At 40.1% G+C, this 18,567-nt stretch overlaps 1 protein-coding gene across 6 annotated transcripts in view; it reads left to right on the top strand.

Annotated features, from left to right (window-relative positions):
• LOC105477962 (bromodomain adjacent to zinc finger domain 1A) overlaps positions 1–18,567 on the top strand; it is a 158,268-nt gene that overhangs the window by 70,934 nt on the left and 68,767 nt on the right. For all 6 annotated transcript variants that reach the window (XM_071100331.1, XM_071100329.1, XM_071100332.1 and 3 more), the window contains one exon: positions 7,985–8,128. In XM_071100331.1, the coding sequence (XP_070956432.1) occupies positions 7,985–8,128 (144 nt within the window). The remainder of the gene's footprint in view (positions 1–7,984; positions 8,129–18,567) is intronic.

Genomic DNA, 18,567 nt, shown 5'->3' on the forward strand with positions numbered 1-18,567 from the left:
GCTTCCTTCATTACTTCCCAGAAGCCTTAGTAATATTATGAGCCCTGATAGATCTGATATCTAAGCCCTTCAAAGGCAGATCCATTTGATTTCTTTCATATTTTTGTACAGCTCATGTTACAAAAGTACAGAACCTTTTTATCAATAGGCTACATAATTACCTAACAGGTTTTGATATGATTTCCTGTAGTTGTTCCTCTTGAGAAACACTGGTTTATTTCTATCAGTCAGTGGTGAAAGTCAGCCTGTAGTTCTGTAGACATCATTTCCGTTTGCTACCAATGTAGGATTGGTAATTGAGCCTCTTCTCAAGCTTTTCTCTTAGAATAAAAAAAGTTGTTTTTTTTTTTCATTTTAGTAAAATAAACATAAAAATTTTATTATTTTAGTCATTTTAAGTGTGCAGTTCAGTGGCATTAAGTACATTCACAGTGTACTTAATGTTGTACACAGTATTGTATAAATATCACCACTATTTCCAGAACTTTTTCATCATCCCAAACAGAAACTCTGCACCTATTAAGCAATAACTCCCCATTCTATCCTTCCCCCAGCTTCTGGTAACCTTTATTCTATGTTCTTTCTCTATGAGTTTGCCTATTCCAGATACTTCATATAAGTGGAATCATATATTTGTCCTTTTGGGGCTTATTTCACTAAACAGAATGTTTTCTTTTTTGTTTGCTTGGGAGTTTTGTATTGTTTTGTTTTTTGAGATGGAGTCTCACTCTGTCACCCAGGCTAGAGTGCAGTGGCGCAATGTCTGCTCACTGCAACCTCCGCCTCCCAGGTTCAAGTGATTCTCCTGTCTCAGCCTCCCAAGTAGCTGGGATTTTAGGCGCGCACCACCACGTCCAGCTAATTTTTGTATTTTTAGTAGAGACGGGGTTTCACTATGTTTGGTCAGGCTGGTCTCAAACTCCTGACCTCACGATCCGCCCGCCTCAGCCTCCCAGAGTGCCGGGATTACAGGCCTGAGCCACCATGCCTGGCCAAGCTTGGGGTTTTTTTTGAGACAGCATCTCACACTGTTGCCCAGGCTGAAGTGTAGTGGTATAATCACAGCTCACTGCATCCTCAACTTCCCAGGCTCAAGCGATCTTCCTACCACAGCCTCCCTAGCAGCTGGGACCACTGGTGTGCACCACCACACCTGGCTAATTTTTATTTTTACTTTTATTTATTTATTTTTTTTGAGACAGAGTCTCGCTCTGTCACACAGGCTGGAGTGCAGTGGCGCAATCTTGGCTCACTGCAAGCTCTGGCTCCTGGGTTCACGCCATTCTCCTGCCTCAGCCTCCCAAGTAGCTGGGATTACAGGCACCCGCCACCATGTCCGGCTAATTTTTTGTATTTTTTATTAGAGATGGGGTTTTACCGTGTTAGCCAGGTTGGTGTTGATCTCCTGACCTTGTGATCGGCCCGCCTCGGCCTCCCAAAGTGCTGGGATTACAGGCATGATGAGCCACTGCGTCCGGTCACCTGGCTAATTTTTAAATATTTTTTTTGTAGAGTTGGGGGTCTCACTCTATTGCCCAGCCTATGAACATGTTTTCAAGGTTCATCCACATTGTAGCATGTATCAGAATTTTATTCCTTTTTATTTCTGAATGTTCCATTATATGTATATACCACATTTTGCTTATCCATTCATCTGTTGATGGACACTTGGGTTGATTCCACCTTTTAGCTATTGTGAATAATACTGCTATGAGCATTGGTGTATGAGTATCTGAGTTCTTGTTTTCAATTCTTTTGGATATATACCTGGAAGTGGAATTGCTGGGCTATATAGTAATTATATGTTTAACTTTTTGAGGAATTTGCAAACTGTTCTCTACAGCAGTTGTACCATTTTATATTGCCACCAGCAATGCACTGGGGTTCCAATTTCTTTACATTCTCATTAATACTTGTTAATTTCTGTGTTTTAAAGAAAGAAAAAATACGTAACCATCTTAGTGTGAAGTGGTATCTCATTGTGGTTTTGATTTTGTATTTTCCTTATGACAAATGATGCTGAGCATCTTTCATGTGCTTATTGCTGTTTGTATCTTCTTGGAGAAATGTCTATTCAAGTCTTTTGCCCATCTTTGAATTGAGTGGTTTGGGGTTGGGTTTTTTTTTTTTTTTTTTTTTTCGAGTTGTAAGAGTTCTTCATATATTCTGCCACCTCTTTGTCTGCCTGGGTATCAGGGTAATGCTGGCCTTATAGAATGAATTAGGAAGTATTCCCTCTTCTTTAGTTTTTTGGAGATTTTGAGATAATGTATGTTAATGCTTCTGTAAGTGTTGAATAGAATTCCCCAGTGAAGCCATCTGTTCTTGGGCTTTTCTTTGTTAGGAAATATACATACCTACATATATACATATATACATACATACATACATATATATATATTTTCTGAGACAGCCTCTACCTCCTGGACTCAATGATCCTCCAACCTCAGCCTCCCGGGTAGCTGGGACTGCAAGTGCACACCGCTATGCCTGGCTAATTTTTGTATTTTTGTAGAGGCAGGGTTTTTCCATGTTACCCAAGCTGGTCTTGAACTCCTGGGCTCAAGCCATCTCCCCTCCTCAGCCTGCCAAAGTGCTGGGATTAGGTGTGAGCTATCCCACCCAGCCAGTGTTCTCTTATAACCTTTTTTATTTCTGTAAAATCAGCAATAATATTCTTACTTTCACTTCTGATTTTAGTGAGTCTTTTTTTTTTTTCTCAATTTTTTAAAAAGAGCAGCTTGAAAAGGACCAAGACTAGGATGTTTAAATTTAATTGAACTTACATAAATCTCAGTGAGGGCACATGAATAGAAGGTAGAAGGTCAGATGCTTTGAGGACTTTGGGTTGACCCATATAGTATACATTTTGTTGATTCTTAAGCTTTAGGGTGCCGTGGAACCAATTATGTTTTCTTTTGTTTGAGTGTAGAATTATTCATTTGTTAAATGGAAGGAAAGATTAAACAGCTAAGCCTGGAATGGGCAAGGTGCAGCTAAATCTGAGAAAGAACAGGAATAAAAGAACTAATTGCCTCTAGTACCCTTGCCATCTCTTCTGTCTTATAGATTTTACCACCTCTCACTGCACACTGTCTCCTCCATGATATATGACTGCCGATAGCACCAGAATTTTGTCTTACAACTTTCATGATGGGAGACAAGGACTGATTTTTACCTTCTAGATTCCAAGTTTAAAAATCTTAGAAAAGATATACGAGCTCAGCAAAGTAGAGCCTACCCTGTATCAACTAACTCTGGCCACTAGTTTGGGAGAACATGGCAGCTCTATTAGCCATTTGGAAGAGGGTAGAACATGGGAAGAATAAAGTTCCTAGGAGAATAGAGTTGGTAAATGAGACAGGATGCCTACAGTATATCAAAATTTGTTAATGGTATGGGATAACCAAATGAATGATACAGACAGCAGAGTATCTAATCTTGAACCACTTTTTCTCAGAGAATAGAGATTTAGCCCAATGGTAGGTATTTATGTGCTTAGAATATTTGTAGTTAATAAAACCTTCCCCAGGATTACATAAGAGTTATAGCAGCTCCAGCCCGGCCAACATGGAGAAACCCCATCTCTACTAAAAATACAAAATATTAGCTGGGCATGGTGGCACGTGCCTGTAGTCCCAGCTACTTGGGATGCTGAGGTGGGAGAATCAGTTGAACCCTGGAGGCAGCGGTTGCAGTGAGCTGAGATTGCACGTTGCCTGGGGGACAGAGCGAGACTCAAAAAAAAAAAAAGGAGTTTAGAGATACCATAAATATAATCCCAGCAATGCTCTCTCTCCTTTATATTTACTCCCTACTATATTTTGCAACTATTTTTTAATGACTTCATTGAGATATATTTCACATACCATAAAATTCACCCATTTAAAATGTAGTTTTAATTTTCAAACATTTTCAAAATCTCAGAAAGAAAGCTTTGCCCATTAGCAGTCACTGCCCATGGCCCTCCTGTCCCCTTACACTGCCCGCCCCACCCCCTGCTACCAAGTTTCTGGTACCTACTTTGTCTATCTTCTCTCTAGAGATTTGCCTTTCTGGATATTTCATATAAATGGATTCCTGCAATAGGTGGTCTTTTGTGTCTGGCCCCTTTCATTAGCATAATGTTTTCAAGATTCGTAAATATTGTACCATGTATCAGTACTTCATTCCTGTTTATTTTTTTGCTGGATAGTATTTTATTGTATGGTATATAACACATTTTAATGATCAGTTGATGGATATTTGGATTGTTTATAATTTTTGGCTCTTAGGAGTAATGCTGTTCTGAACATTTATGTTCAAGTTTGTGTGGACATGTGTTTCATGTCTCTCAGGGTATATAGCTAAAAGTGGAATTACAGGGTCATATGGTAAATCTTTGAGGAGCTGTCATACTGTTTTTCAAGGTGGTTCTACATCCTCACCAACACTATTATTGTGACTCTCTTAATAGAGATGAAACCTCATTGGTTACATAAACTCCCTCTGGAGAAGAAATGGATTTTTTTGACCACATTTCTAGAAGTTGAGAGTCAGACAATCAGTTATCTAGAGCTGAGATGAATCACCAAGGGAAAGTATATACCAACCAAGAGATACGCAGTAGCACTTTGGGGAAATCAGTGTATATTTTGGTAGTATGAGGAGATAAAGAAGCAGGCAAAGACAGAAAAAAATATAGTCAGGGAGGTAGGTTAGATGATGAATAGGGAAGATTTTGTACCATAAAAATAGAGGTGGAATTTTTTAGTAAGGGGGTGGATAATGGTTTACAGAAGATTAAGACAACTAAGACAAGACTTTGGATTTGTTGACCAGTAGTTAGATTACTGTGTCTTTCTTGGGATAAGTTTTTTACATGATGACCAAAATTGTAAGAAGGGTAGGGAAGTGGAGAGACAATCTAAGTCACACTTCTGAACCACATGACAGTAAATGGAAGGAGAGAAGACTTCACTGATGAGTGAATAAGTGCTGGGAGAAGAGGGTACATTAAAGAGCAGATTATAAATTGATAGGAAGTTGCTATTAATTTATTTTTTAGCCAATGAAATGGTTTTTTTTTTGTTTTTTTTTGTTTTGTTTTGTTTTTTTGATAGTCTCCCTCTGTCACCCAAGCTGGGGTGCATGCAGTTGCAGGATCTGAATAGCCGGTATTACCAGTGTGCAGCACCACCACGCCTGGCTTTTTAAAAATTTTTTTAAGACAGAATCTCACTCTGTTGCCCAGGCTGGAATGCAGTGGCATGATCTCGGCTCACTGCAACTTCTGCCTCCCGGGTTCAAGCACTTCTTGTGCCTCAGCCTCCCAAGTAGATGGGATTACAGGTGCGTGCCACCACACCCAGCTAATTTTTGTATTTTTAGTAGAGACGGGGTTTTGCCATGTTGGCCAAGCTGGTCTTGAAATCCTGGCCTCAAGCAATTGATCTGCCTTTCTCACCGTCTCCAAGTGCTGGGATTACAGGCATGTAAATGGTCTTTACAAGAAGCAAAATGTCTACAGAACAGGTACAGATGCAGATTATCTTTGCTTGACCTTCCCCTTGCTTTGGCAATCACTATGCTTCCATATAAGGGGATATTTATAAAAATTGGATTGTTTTTGTTCTTGGAATCTACTTGGGCTTCAGCAATGCCAGGTCCCTCTAGGGAGTGAGAAGAGACCATACCCTGGAGTCTCTAGAAAGCTAGAGATAGATGTAAACTTTCTGGGATATTGAAGAGTATGTTTCTTAGCAGAGGAAAACTGAAGATACACAGGAGGAGAAACAATGCAGCGGGATAAGAGAAGAGGTTACAGGCTGGAACAGTTATAAAGGATATGGACATTTGATGTTGAGAAGGAAGTCAAAGAGCCTAAGTCAAGATCTCTTCTTTCATTTTCTAATGTTAAAGCGCTGAGACTGGGACTTGAGGAAAGGAGAAAGTTTTGGAAATCTGTTTTGAGAACGAACAAAAGTTATCTCAACCATAACAGTGAGATCCTAACCTTGAATTCATAGGAGACTCATGATTTCAAGGCAGGAAGTAAAGAATTTGAAACAAGAGTGAGTGTGGAGAGAAAACAGGTGCTGTCTTTTCTAGCATTGAAAATTGGCACAATAGAGATGGGATTAAGGAATATTTTAATTGTGGTTGAATGAGTCTAAAATCATGGCCCATAAAATCCAGATATAGTATGCAGAGTAAAGGAAGCCAGAATAGGGGTGATAGAGTTAGTGAATAGGAAGCTTTCCAGAGATCAGAAGTCACAACAAAATTCGTGAGAATAAAAAGGTTATAGTCTGAAGAATTTTAGAATTTAAAATATTGGATACTTTCAAAAATTATAAGGCCCCAAATCTGTAAAATAAGATACTGTGCCAATATATGACTTTCTAAACAGTTAACTTTAGTTAGGAATATAACTGCTAAGAGAAACAGACATTTTCACAATAATAGCTAGAGACTTCAGTACTCCACCTTCCATAATGGATGGAACAACCTGGCAGAAGTTAAGAAATAGAGGATCTGAACAATGCAATAAATCAACTAGATGTAACAGACATAAACAGAACACTCAACCCAACAACAATACGCATTCTTCTCAAGTGCACATGGCATATTCTCCAGGATAAACCTTATGCTAGGTCACAAATTTAGTCTCGTTGGATTTTAGAAGGTATGTATCTGTGTTAGACAGAGTTTTCCAGAGAGACAGAACCAACAGGAGATACGTATCGAGAGAGAGAGAGATAGGAGAAGGGATGGGGAGAGAGTATGGAGGAGGGGACACTGGTACAAGTCCCAAAATCCAAAGGCTGGAGGACCTGGAGTTGCTGATGTCCAAAGGCAGGAGAAGAGAGATGTCCCAGCTCCAGGAATCAGAATGAACTTGTCTTTTCTCTACCTTTTTGTTCTGTCTGGGCCCCCGGTTAATTGGATGGTGCCTGCTCACATTGAGGGAGAATCTTCCCCGACTCAGTCCACTGACTCACACACCACTGTTCTCTGGAAACGCCCTCATAGACACACTCAGCAATAATACTTTAGCGACTATCTGCTTTTGCAGTCAAGTTGACACCTAAAATTAAGCATCACAAGCTCATGCAAAGTATCTTCTCTGACCACAACAACATGAACGTAGCAATCATTAACAAAAGAAAACTGGAAAATTCACAAATTTATGAAAATTTAAAACACGCTCTTAAACAACCAGTGGAGCAAAGAAGAAATCCTAAGGAAAATTAGAAAATAACTTAGAGATGAATGAAAACAAAAATATACCAAAATTTATGGGATACAGCAAAAGCAGTGCTAAGGGGGGAGTTTTTAGCTGTAAATCCTTATATTAAAATATAAGAACGATCTCACATCAGCAACCTAAGTTTACAATCTAAGGAACTAGAAGAAGAACAAACAATCCAGAGCTAGCAGAAGGAAGGAAATCAGATAATTTTGTATAATCTTGATAAATTGTGTTTTAAAATAGTTTTACAGCTTTAAATTATGTCTAATATTTGCTTAAATTAAATGTTACAGATTTTCTTTCTTTTTTTTTTTTTTTTTGAGATGGAGTCTCGCTCTGTCTCCCAGACTGGAGTGCAGTGGCGTGATCTCGGCTCACTGCAGGCTCCGCCTATCGGGTTCACACCATTCTCCTGCCTCAGCCTCCCAAGTAACTGGGATTACAGGTGCCCGCCACAACACCTGGCTAATTTTTTGTCTTTTTAGTAGAGAAGGGGTTTCACCGTGTTAGCCAGGATGGTCTCGATCTCTTGACCTCGTGATCTGCCCGCCTCAGCCTCCCAAAGTGCTGGGATTACAGGCATGAGCCACTGAGCCTGGCCCCACAGATTTTCAATTAAATTGCTTAAATCACTCAGCTAATAGACTCTGCAAAACAAAATAACTGGTTCAAAACAAATCGGTTGCTCTGAAATGTTTGGCTGTAAAATATCAAATGATTTGCATTTTTAAACGTATCATTTTATTTCAGGTTGCAATGTAGGATTTTGGAAGTCCTCCCTCCATCACATCAAAATGGTTTTGCTAATGGACATGTTAACAGTGTGGATGGAGAAACTATTATCATCAGTGATAGTGATGATTCGGAAACACAAAGCTGTTCTTTTCAAAATGGGTAAGTGATTTTTATTAATTTTTAAATTATTTGGCAAATTGCCCACTGATACTCCATTGAAACAACCTTTGTTTTTTTTTTTTTTTTTTTTTTTTTTTTTTTTTTTTTGAGATGGAGTTTCGCTCTCTCGCCCAGGCTGGAGTTCAGTGGCTCGATCTCAGCTCACTGCAACCTCCACCTCCCATGTTCAAGCGATTCTCCTGCCTCAGCCTCCTGAGTAGCTGGGATTACAGGCGCCCACCACCATGCCTAGCTAATTTTTTTTTTTTTTTTTTTTTTTTTTTTGAGACGGAGTCTCACTCTGTCACCCAGGCTGGAGTGCAGTGGCCGGATCTCAGCTCACCGCAAGCTCCGCCTCCCGGGTTTACGCCATTCTCCTGCCTCAGCCTCCCGAGTAGCTGGGACTACAGGCGCCTGCCACCTCGCCCGGCTAAGTTTTTTGTATTTTTAGTAGAGACGGGGTTTCACTGTGTTAGCCAGGATGGTCTCGATCTCCTGACCTCGTGATCCGCCCGTCTCGGCCTCCCAAAGTGCTGGGATTACAGGCTTGAGCCACCGCGCCCGGCCAACCTAGCTAATTTTTATGTCTTTGGTAGAGACAGGGTTTCACCATGTTGGCCAGGCTGGTCTTGAACTCCTGACCTCAGGTGATCTGCCTGCCCTAGCCCCTCAAAGTGCTGGAATTACAGGCATGAGCCACCACGCCTGGCTGAAATAACTTTTCTTTCATCCTTTTTTCCTTCTAGTCATACTGTGGTATAGTACTCATCTAAACAATCTAGTTCAACAATGATGTTAGAATTTTCAAAACTGCAATTTACCTAGTTAACACTATGCAGCTGCTGAAGAGCAATGGATGCTAACTCTCATTCAGTCATTTATACATCCCCCCCCGCCCCCTGCCTCTTTTTTTTTTTTTTTTTTTTTTGAGACGAAGTTTCCGTCTTGTTGCCCAGGCTGCAGTGCAATGGTGCGATCTCAGCTCACTGAAGTCTCCCAGGTTCAAGCGATTCTCCTGCCTCAGCCTCCCAAGTAGCTGGGATTACAGGCATGTGCCACCACGCCCGGCTAATTTTGTATTTTTAGTAGTGACGGGGTTTCACCATGTTGTTCAGGCTGGTCTCGAACTCCTGACCTCAGGTGATCGACCCGCCTCAGCCTCCCAAAGTGTTGGGATTACAGGCGTGAGCCACCGCATCTGGTCCCTACTTTTGTTTACTTGGAAAAATCCATTCTGTACTTTAACAGTCATTCCCTTTGGCACACACAATAAAGAAACGCTGTAACCACCTCAAATTCAGACAGTTGATGATCTGTGTCAGCTGGGTGCTGTTGGAGAAAAATCACACAAACATGTAGCTAGGAATTTAAAATCTCAGCTGAGTCTGCAACCGATTAAAAGTTCTTTTACATGTTTTAGCTCAGCAACCTCTTCTGTTCTCCACAATGACTATTCTAAATCATTATTTCTCCATTCTGGTCCCTTTTAGGCATCTCAGACTTCAAAATGCTTTCTCCCGCCTGTCTTGTGTCTTCCTTGGTTTCCTATTTTTAGTGAACAGTACCATAATGTTAAAAAAAGAAATCTGAGATCACTCTTACCTACTTCTTTTACTTTGCTCCTGAAACACCAGTGTCAATAAGTTCTTTCAGAAACTTTTTGTTCACGTTCTCTTTTTACCTGACATTAACTATTATAGCTATAACTAGCATTTGAGAATTGACTATGATCAGGCACTGTGCTAAGTACTTTATATGCATTTTGGTCAGTTCTGGAAGAGTGTTGTAATTCTAATTTAACAAGGAAAAGCCTGAGACTTAGGAAGGTTAATTGGCTTTGTACAAGGTCATCTAACTAGCACATTGTCTGACAGAGTAATTTTTAAGTGAGTGAATGAAGCATGACATGCTCCTGTATAAGTCTTTTGATACATCTCTCACTTTTTTTTTTTTTTTTTTTAAAGAGATGGAATCTTGTTCTGTTGCCTAGGCTGGAGTGCAGTGGTGAGATCGTAGCTCACTGTAGCTTCAAACTCCTGGGTTCAAGCAGTCTTCCTGCTTCATCCTCCCGAGTACCTAGGACTACAGGCGCATGCTACCATGCCCTAATTTTTAATTTAAAACTTTTTTTTTTTTTTTTTTTTAAGTAGAGACAGGGTCTTGCTATATTGCTCATGCTGGTGTCAAACTCCTCGCTTCAAGTGCTCCTCCCACTTCAGTCTCTTGAAGTGCTGGGATTACAGACAGGAGCCACTGTGCCTGGCCAACTTACTACTATTAACCAGAAAAATAAATTACTATATTACTTGTTCATGTCTTCCGTTAAGTATAGGGTTTGGGATGCAAAATTTGTGGGAATTATAGTAGTAAATGTATGTCCTTGAGCATGTTTTCATGTGTTTTGTTTGGACTATGTCAAAGATTGTAACCTTTAAATGGAGTTAGTTATAAATCAGATGAGTATATGCATAGGTACAAATATAAGTAAACATGTAAGTATTCATTAACAATAAGTACAAATAAAGTCTCTAATTTTTTGGAATGCCTCTTGAAAATTTTAATTCAAGGTATAAAAACTAAGCCCAGTCTTAAAGGATTGAACACAGATTTTTGTATATGCAAGGTATTTTTAAAATTCATGTTTAAATATGGTAAGCATTTATTTATCTGAATTTTTTTTCGAGACAGTTTCGTTCTTGTTGCCCAGGCTGGAGTGCAGTGGCACGATCTTGGCTCACTGGAACCCCCTGTCTCTCGGGTTCAAGTGATTCTCCTGCTTCAGCCCCTCTAGTAGCTGTGGTTAAAGGCATGTGCCACCACTCCCAGGTAATTTTAGTGTTTTTAGTAGAGACAGGGTTTCTCCAGTTTGGCCAGGCTGGTCTCAAACTCCTGACCTCAAGTGATCCGCCCACCTCGGCCTCCCAAAGTGCTGGGATTACGGATGTGAACCGCTGCACACGACCCATGTTTTTTTTTTTTGAGATGCAGTCTCACTCTATCGCCCAGGCTGGAGTACAGTGGCGCAGTCTCGGCCCACTGCAACCTTCCTGGATTCAAGTGATCTCCTGCCTTAGCCTCCTGAGTAGCTGGGACTACAGGCGCGTGCCACCACGCCTGGCTAGATTTTGTATTTTTTAGTGGAGACTGGGTTTCACCATGTTGGCCAGGCTGGTCTTGAACTCCTAACCTCAGTTAATCTGCCTATATCGGCCTCCCAAAGTGCTGGGATTATAGGCGTGAGCCACCATGCCCAGCCCCATGTAGTAACTTTTCCTATACTTTTTTAATTCTTTTAGGTGCTGTGAGGTGATTTGAGATGAGGAATGTGTAGATTCTGGGGGTCAGCATGCTGTTATTCAGCTCTGAATGTCCCTTTTTCAGATTTGAACATGAGCTACCTGCATATTTTCTGGCTAATTTGTAACTTTGAATACAAAGCACATTAATTCAGAATTTCAATTAGTAAATATTTTGCCTGTTATAATGTAGCATTTTGAAGAAGACTTCCATTGGTGAATCCTACTTGTGACATTTGTAGGAAGTTTACTACAAAGTATGATTGAATTTGGCCATAGGAGCGATCAGTCATAATTTCCTGACTAAATAGACTGTGCCATATCCCTTGTATACAGTTAACTTGGAATAGACCCTTGATATGAGAAAAGTGAATAAGCTGATCAATTTTTTTTTGTTTTTTTGATTTTGTTTTTGAGACAGGGTCTCACCCTGTCACCCAGGCTGGAGTGTGCAATGGCGTGATCTCAGCTCACTGCAACCTTGACCTCTTGGGTTCAAGCCAGCTTTCCTAGTAACTGGGACTACAGGTGCACACCACCCATGCCCAGCTAATTTTTTGTATTTTTTGTAGAGATGGCGTTTCATCATGTTGCTCAGGCTGGTCTGGTATTCCTAAGATCAAGCAATTCACCCACCTCAACCTCCTAAAGTGTTGGGATTACAGGCGTGAGCCCACACACCTGGCCTAATCAATTATTTATTCACAGGATTTTTTTGTTTTGTTTTTTGAGACAGAGTCTCACTCTGTCGCCCAGGCTGGAGTGCAGTGGTGCAATCTCAGCTCACTGCAGACTCCATCTCCCTGGTTCAAGTGATTCTCCCACCTCAGCCTCCCAAGTAGCTGGGATTACAGGTGCACGCCACCACACCCAGCTAACTTTTGTATTTTTAGTAGAGATGGGGTTTTGCCATGTTGGCCAGGCTGGTCTCAAACTCCTGACCTCAGGTGATCCACCTGCCTTGGCCTCCCAAAGTGCTGGGATTACAGAATGTGAGCCACCACACCTGGCCTATTCACAGGTATTTTTATTTTTATTTTTATTTATTTTTGTTTTGAAATGGAGTCTTGCTCTTGTTGGGCAGGCTGGAGTGCAATGGTGCAATCTCGGCTAACCACAACCTCTGCCTCCCGGGTTTAAGTGATTCTCCTGCCTCAGCCTCCCGAGTAGCTGGGATTACAGGGATGTGCCACCACACCTGGCTGATCTTGTATTTTTAGTAGAAACAGGGTTTCTCCATGTTGGTCAGGCTGGTCGCGAACCCCCAACCTCAGGTGATCCTCCCGCCTTGGCTTCCCAAAGTTCTGGGATTACAGGCGTGAGCTACCCCGCCTGGCTCACAGTTATTTTTAACTAATTTGTCTATGTTAAAGAATCTCAGCCTTCACTATATATCAATATCATAAAATACCTGTTTGTGGATTGCTACTGCTCTGTGTAGACATCATCAGATACCACAGGAAGGGTGAAACACAGCTGTCTTTGGACCTTATTATTTCTAAATTAATTCCCTAATTTTTAAAAATTCTCTAATTAGGCCGGGCGAGGTGGCTCAAGCCTGTAATCCCAGCACTTTGGGAGGCCGAGACGGGCGGATCACGAGGTCAGGAGATCGAGACCATCCTGGCTAACATGGTGAAACCCCGTCTCTACTAAAAAAATACAAAAAACTAGCCGGGCGAGGTGGCGGGCGCCTGTAGTCCCAGCTACTCGGGAGGCTGAGGCAGGAGAATGGCGTGAACCCGGGAGGCGGAGCTTGCAGTGAGCTGAGATCCGGCCACTACACTGCAGCCTGGGCGACACAGCGAGACCCCATCTCAAAAAAAAAAAAAAAAAATTCTCTAATTTGAGTAATTGACTTCCAGGTAATTTTCCCTGCCATCAAAACATAATGTGGATTTTCTCATGTTTCTGTAGGTTGTTTAAAGAAAAGGGAAGGGAACAAGTACTTATTCATTTATTTTTATTCATTTATTCATTAACATTTTTTCATTTACACTTATAACAACACATAAATTGTTTTGTTTCTTAGAATCATTCTGTAATGGTAGATGGACGTATCCTCTATCACTTAGTAGAAATGGAAGTTCAGAGTTAGGAAATTTGCCCAGCATCACATAGCTCATTATGTCTACAAGATATACGCAGTGTTGTCAAGATGTCAGTTCTTCCCATCTTGATCTGTAGGCTTATCCCTACTTAATATGTAGGTTCAATGCATTCCCAATCAAAATCCCAGCAAGTTATTTTGTGGGGATATCAGTAAACTGATTATAAAGTTTATATGGAAAGATGGGAGACCCAGAATAGCCAACACAGTATTGAAAAACTAAGTCAGAGAACTGACACCACCCAGCTTCAAGACTTACTGTGAAACTACAGTAATCCATAAAGTGTGGTATTGGTGAAAGTATAGACAGATCGATCAATGAATCAGAATAAACGCTTCTGAAATAGACCCACATAAATGTAATCAAGTGACCTTTGACAAAGCAACAAAGGCAAAACAGTAGAAAAAATAGTCTTTTCAATCAATAGTGCTAGAAAAACCTGGATATACACATGTAAAAAAAAAATCTAGACATAGACTTTACACTTTTTACAAAAATTAACTCAAAATGGATTGTAGACCTAAATGTAAAACTCCTAGAAAACACAGAAGAAAACCCAGATGACCTTGGATATGGTGATAATTTTTTAGATATGACACAGAAGGCATAACCCATGAAAGAAGTAATTGATAAACTGGACTTCATTAAAATTATGAACACTTTTACTCTGCAAAGACATTGTCAAGAGAATGAGAAGTCAAGCCACAGAGTGTTTTGCAAAAGATAATCTGATGAAGGATTGTTATCCAAAATATACAAATAACTCTTAAATCTCAATATTAAGAAAATGAGGGCTGGGCACCATGGCTCATGCCTGTAATCCCAACACTTTGGGAGGCCAACGGGGGTGGACTGCTTGAGCTCAGGAGTTCGAGACCAGCCTGGGCAGCATAGTGAAACCCCCATCTCTACAAAAACAAAAACAAAAACAAAAAAAACACAAAAATTAGCCGGGCATTGTGGTGCGTGCCTGTGGTCCCGGCTACTCAGGAGGCTGAGGTGGGAGGATGGCTTGAACACAGGAGGTGGAGGTTGCAGTGAGCTGATTGAGCCACTGCCCTCCAGCCTGGGTGACAGAGCCAGACCCTGTCTCAAAAAACACAAAAAAACGAGCAACCCAATTAAAAAATGGCAAAAGATCTGAACAGGTACCTCACCAAAGAAGCCATATAGATGGCAAGTAAGCATATGAAAAGATGTTCAACATCATATATCATTAGGGAATTGTAAATTAAAACAACAATGAGATATGACTGTGTACTTACTAGAATGACCGAAATCCAGAACACTGACAACACCAAATGCTAGTGAGCGTGTGGAGCACCAGGAACTCCATTTATTGCTGGTGGAAATGAAAAATGGCATAGCCACTTAGGAGCTCAGTTTGGCAGTTTCTTATACTACCAAACATACTTTTATATGATGTAGCAATTGCATGCTTTGGTATTTACTCAAATGAACTGGAAACTTACATTCACACAAAAACCTGCACATGGATGTTTATAGTAGTGTTATCTGGTACCTCCAAAACATTGAAGCAACTAAGATGTCCTTCAGTAGGTGAGTGGATAAACTCTGGTACGTAAAGACAATGGAATATTACTCAGCACTAAAAAGAAATTAGCTATTAAACCATGAAAAAACACAGAGGAAATTTAAATGCATATGTACTAACTGAAATTTAAATGCATATGTACTAACTGAAAGAAATGTACTATATATTTAAACTCATGTGGGTGTATGCCTATATACATTATACAGTCCGAAAAGGCTACATGCTGTATGATTCCAACTGTGACATTCTGGAAAAGGCAAAGCTATGGAGACAGTAAAAGAATAAGTGGTTGCCAGGGGTTTTCAGAAGGGAGGGATGAATAGTCAGAGCACAGAGGGTTTCTGGGGCATTGAGACTATTGTGTACAATACAGTAGTGCTCCCATATCCATGGGGGATATGTTCCAAGACATTCAGTGGATTCTTGAAACCACAGATAATACCAAACTATATACACTATGCACAAATTTCATTTTCCTTCTTCACAATTTCATGAATAGAAGATTCATTCGTATCATAGATTAACTTAGGAAGCTTAGCATACAATTTTTTATTCCTTATTAAGTCCAGAAATTTCACCTTTTCACTTAAAGGAAGCACTTTATGGCTTCTCTTTGGTATATACACGGTGTATACAGTGTGGATATATAGGACAAATGGAAGATTCATGTCCTGGGTGGGATGGGGCAGGACAGCATGCAATTTAAAACTTACGAATTATTTATTTCTGGAATTTTTTTCTTTAATGTTTTCAAACCACAAGAGGATACCTGTCATTATCTACATTTGTGAAAACTCATAGAATATGTAACACTGAGAGTGAACACTAATGTAAACTGTTGACTTTGGGTGATAGTTATGTATCAGTAAAGTTTAGTAATTTAAAAAAATGTATATTTAATGCCCTTTGACTTTTTAAATTTTAAAATTTTAAAAATTAAATTTAAAAATAGTTAAAAGGGCATCAGTTACATTCACAGTGTTGTACAGCTATCACCACTGTTTACTTTGAAATAGAAATTTTGTATCCATTAAGCTATAACTTTTTCTCCTTCCTCCCAGCCCCTAGGAACCTCTGATCTACTTTGTCTCTTTGAATTTTCCTATTTTAGATATTTTGTATAGATAGATAGGTTATGTTTGCCCTTTTGCATCCGGCTCATCCCTTTTGCATCTGGCTCATTTCACTTAGCATGTTTTCAGGGTTCATCCATGTTGTAGCACAATTAGGAACTTCATTCCTTTTTGTGGCTGAATAATCCATTGTATGTGTATATCACATTTTGTTTATCCATTCATCTATTGATAGGTATTTGGATTGTTTCCACCTTTTGGTTACTGTAAATAATGCTGCATTGAATATTGGCATATAGGATCTGCTTGAGTCCTTGTTTGAAATTCATGCGGATATATGCCTAGGAGTGGATTGCTGGGTTGTATAGTAATCTATGCTTAACTTTTTGAGGAACTGCCAAACTGCTGTTCCCAGCAGCTGTGCCACTTTACATTCTCATTTGCATTGTCAGAGGGTTCCAATTTCACCATACATTTGCCATGAGTTGTTATACTGTGGTTTTTAAAAATTATAGTCATCCTATCGGGTGTAAAATGGTATCTCATAGTTTTGATTTACATTTCCCTGATGACTAATGATGTTGAGTATCATTTCATGTGCTTATTGGTCATTTGTATATTTTTTTGGAGAAATACCCATTCAAGTTCTTTGCCTGTATTTAAATTGGGTTGTTTGTCTTTTTGTTGTTGAGTTATAGAGTTGTGTTTTTTTGTTGTTGTTGTTTTGTTTTGTGTTGAGACAGACTCTTGGCTCTGTTGCCATGCTGTAATGCAACGGCACAATCTCGGCTCACTGCACCCTCCGCCTCCCAGGCACAAGAGATTCTTATGCCTCAGCCTCCTGAGTAGCTGGGATTACAGGTGTGCGCCAACACCCTCAGCTAATTTTTGTATTTTTAGTAGAGATGGGGTTTTGCCATGTTGGCCAGGCTGGTTTCGAACTCCTGGTCCCAAGTAATCGCCTGCCTCAAGTAATCTGCCCACCTCAGCCTCTCAAAGTGCTGAGATTATAGGCGTGAGCCACTGTGCCCAGCCTAAGTTACAGAGTTTTTAAATAATATATTCTAACTACCAGAGTTTTAAAAATATCTTGATATATTTGGGGGTGCATATTTATATTTAAAAGTAAAAGTAAATTTTATTTAAAAATTGACTTCTTGGCTATTATTTAATAGGACTAGATGAGAGTTTGGACTGCATTTTAGAAACAATATTTTGTTATATAAGATTGAGGTAAAGAGGATTAGGGTTTTATCTCCTAGTCTTTCTCTCTGAAATTTTACATATGTATTGTGTCTGCTTTCAATAATTTTTTTTTACTCTTAATGTTTGCCGTTCAAGAATTGGCCCACTAATGTTATATTGTCTGCTATTGTTCCTTTCACTCAAAAATTACTAATAGATTTTTAAATAAAATTTACATGTGAATATCCTTACAACTTGGTGAGACCACACTGTGTGTAATTACTTGATACAGGTTTCCCCTGTTAACAGCCAAATAATGAAGTTCATCTGCAATCACAAATTCTCTGGAATCTGAACTAAATTGATAGATAGTCCTGACTCAGTCCCTAGTTTACCATCTGATTTCAGTAGCCAGATGTGCCAGGTATAGGTGAGTTTGTGTAGTTGCTTTTAGAATTTGTAAAAGAAACCAAATATGGTATTTGTAGCAGCTCAGATTAGTATGTGAATGATGCTTTCTAATAATATAGTCTGTTATTGTGATTTAAAGCTATCAGGCTGCTGCCTATTTTTTACAATGGATCAAGTGTTATGGAACCATCTCTAAACACATACCAAAAGTTGAAGTACATTATAAAAAATCCTTTAGCCTGACCTGAAAATAGTACATGAATACATGAGTACGCTTTTGGTTACCTATCCTGTCCTAGTGGTGATTTGCAGGAGCACAAGAGCAAACTGTTTTAGAAACGTCGGGCTGAGCGTGATGGCTCACGCCTGTAATCTTAACACTTTGGGAGGCCGAGGCGGGTGGATCATGAGGTCAGGAGATGGAGCCCATCCTGTCTAACATGGTGAAACCCCGTCTCTACTAAAAATACAAAAAATTAGCCAGGTGTGGTAGCGGGCGCCTGTAGTCCCAGCTACTTGGGAGGCTGAGGCAGGAGAATGGCATGAACCCAGGAGGCAGAGCTTGCAGTGAGCAGAGATCATGCCACTGCACTCCAGCCTGGGTGACAGAGCGAGACTCCGTCTCAAAAAAAAAAAAAAAATACAAAAAATACAAAAAATTAGCCAGGTGTGGTGGCACGTACCTGTAGTCCCAGCTACTTGGGAGGCTGAGGCAGGAGAGTTGCTTGAACCCAGGAGTTGAAGGTTGCAGTGAGCCAAGATTGCGCCACTGCAGTCCAGCCTGGGCGACAGAGCGAGACATTGTCAC

The sequence above is a fragment of the Macaca nemestrina genome, chromosome 7 (assembly GCF_043159975.1).
Source record: "Macaca nemestrina isolate mMacNem1 chromosome 7, mMacNem.hap1, whole genome shotgun sequence".
Lineage (NCBI taxonomy): Eukaryota > Metazoa > Chordata > Mammalia > Primates > Cercopithecidae > Macaca > Macaca nemestrina.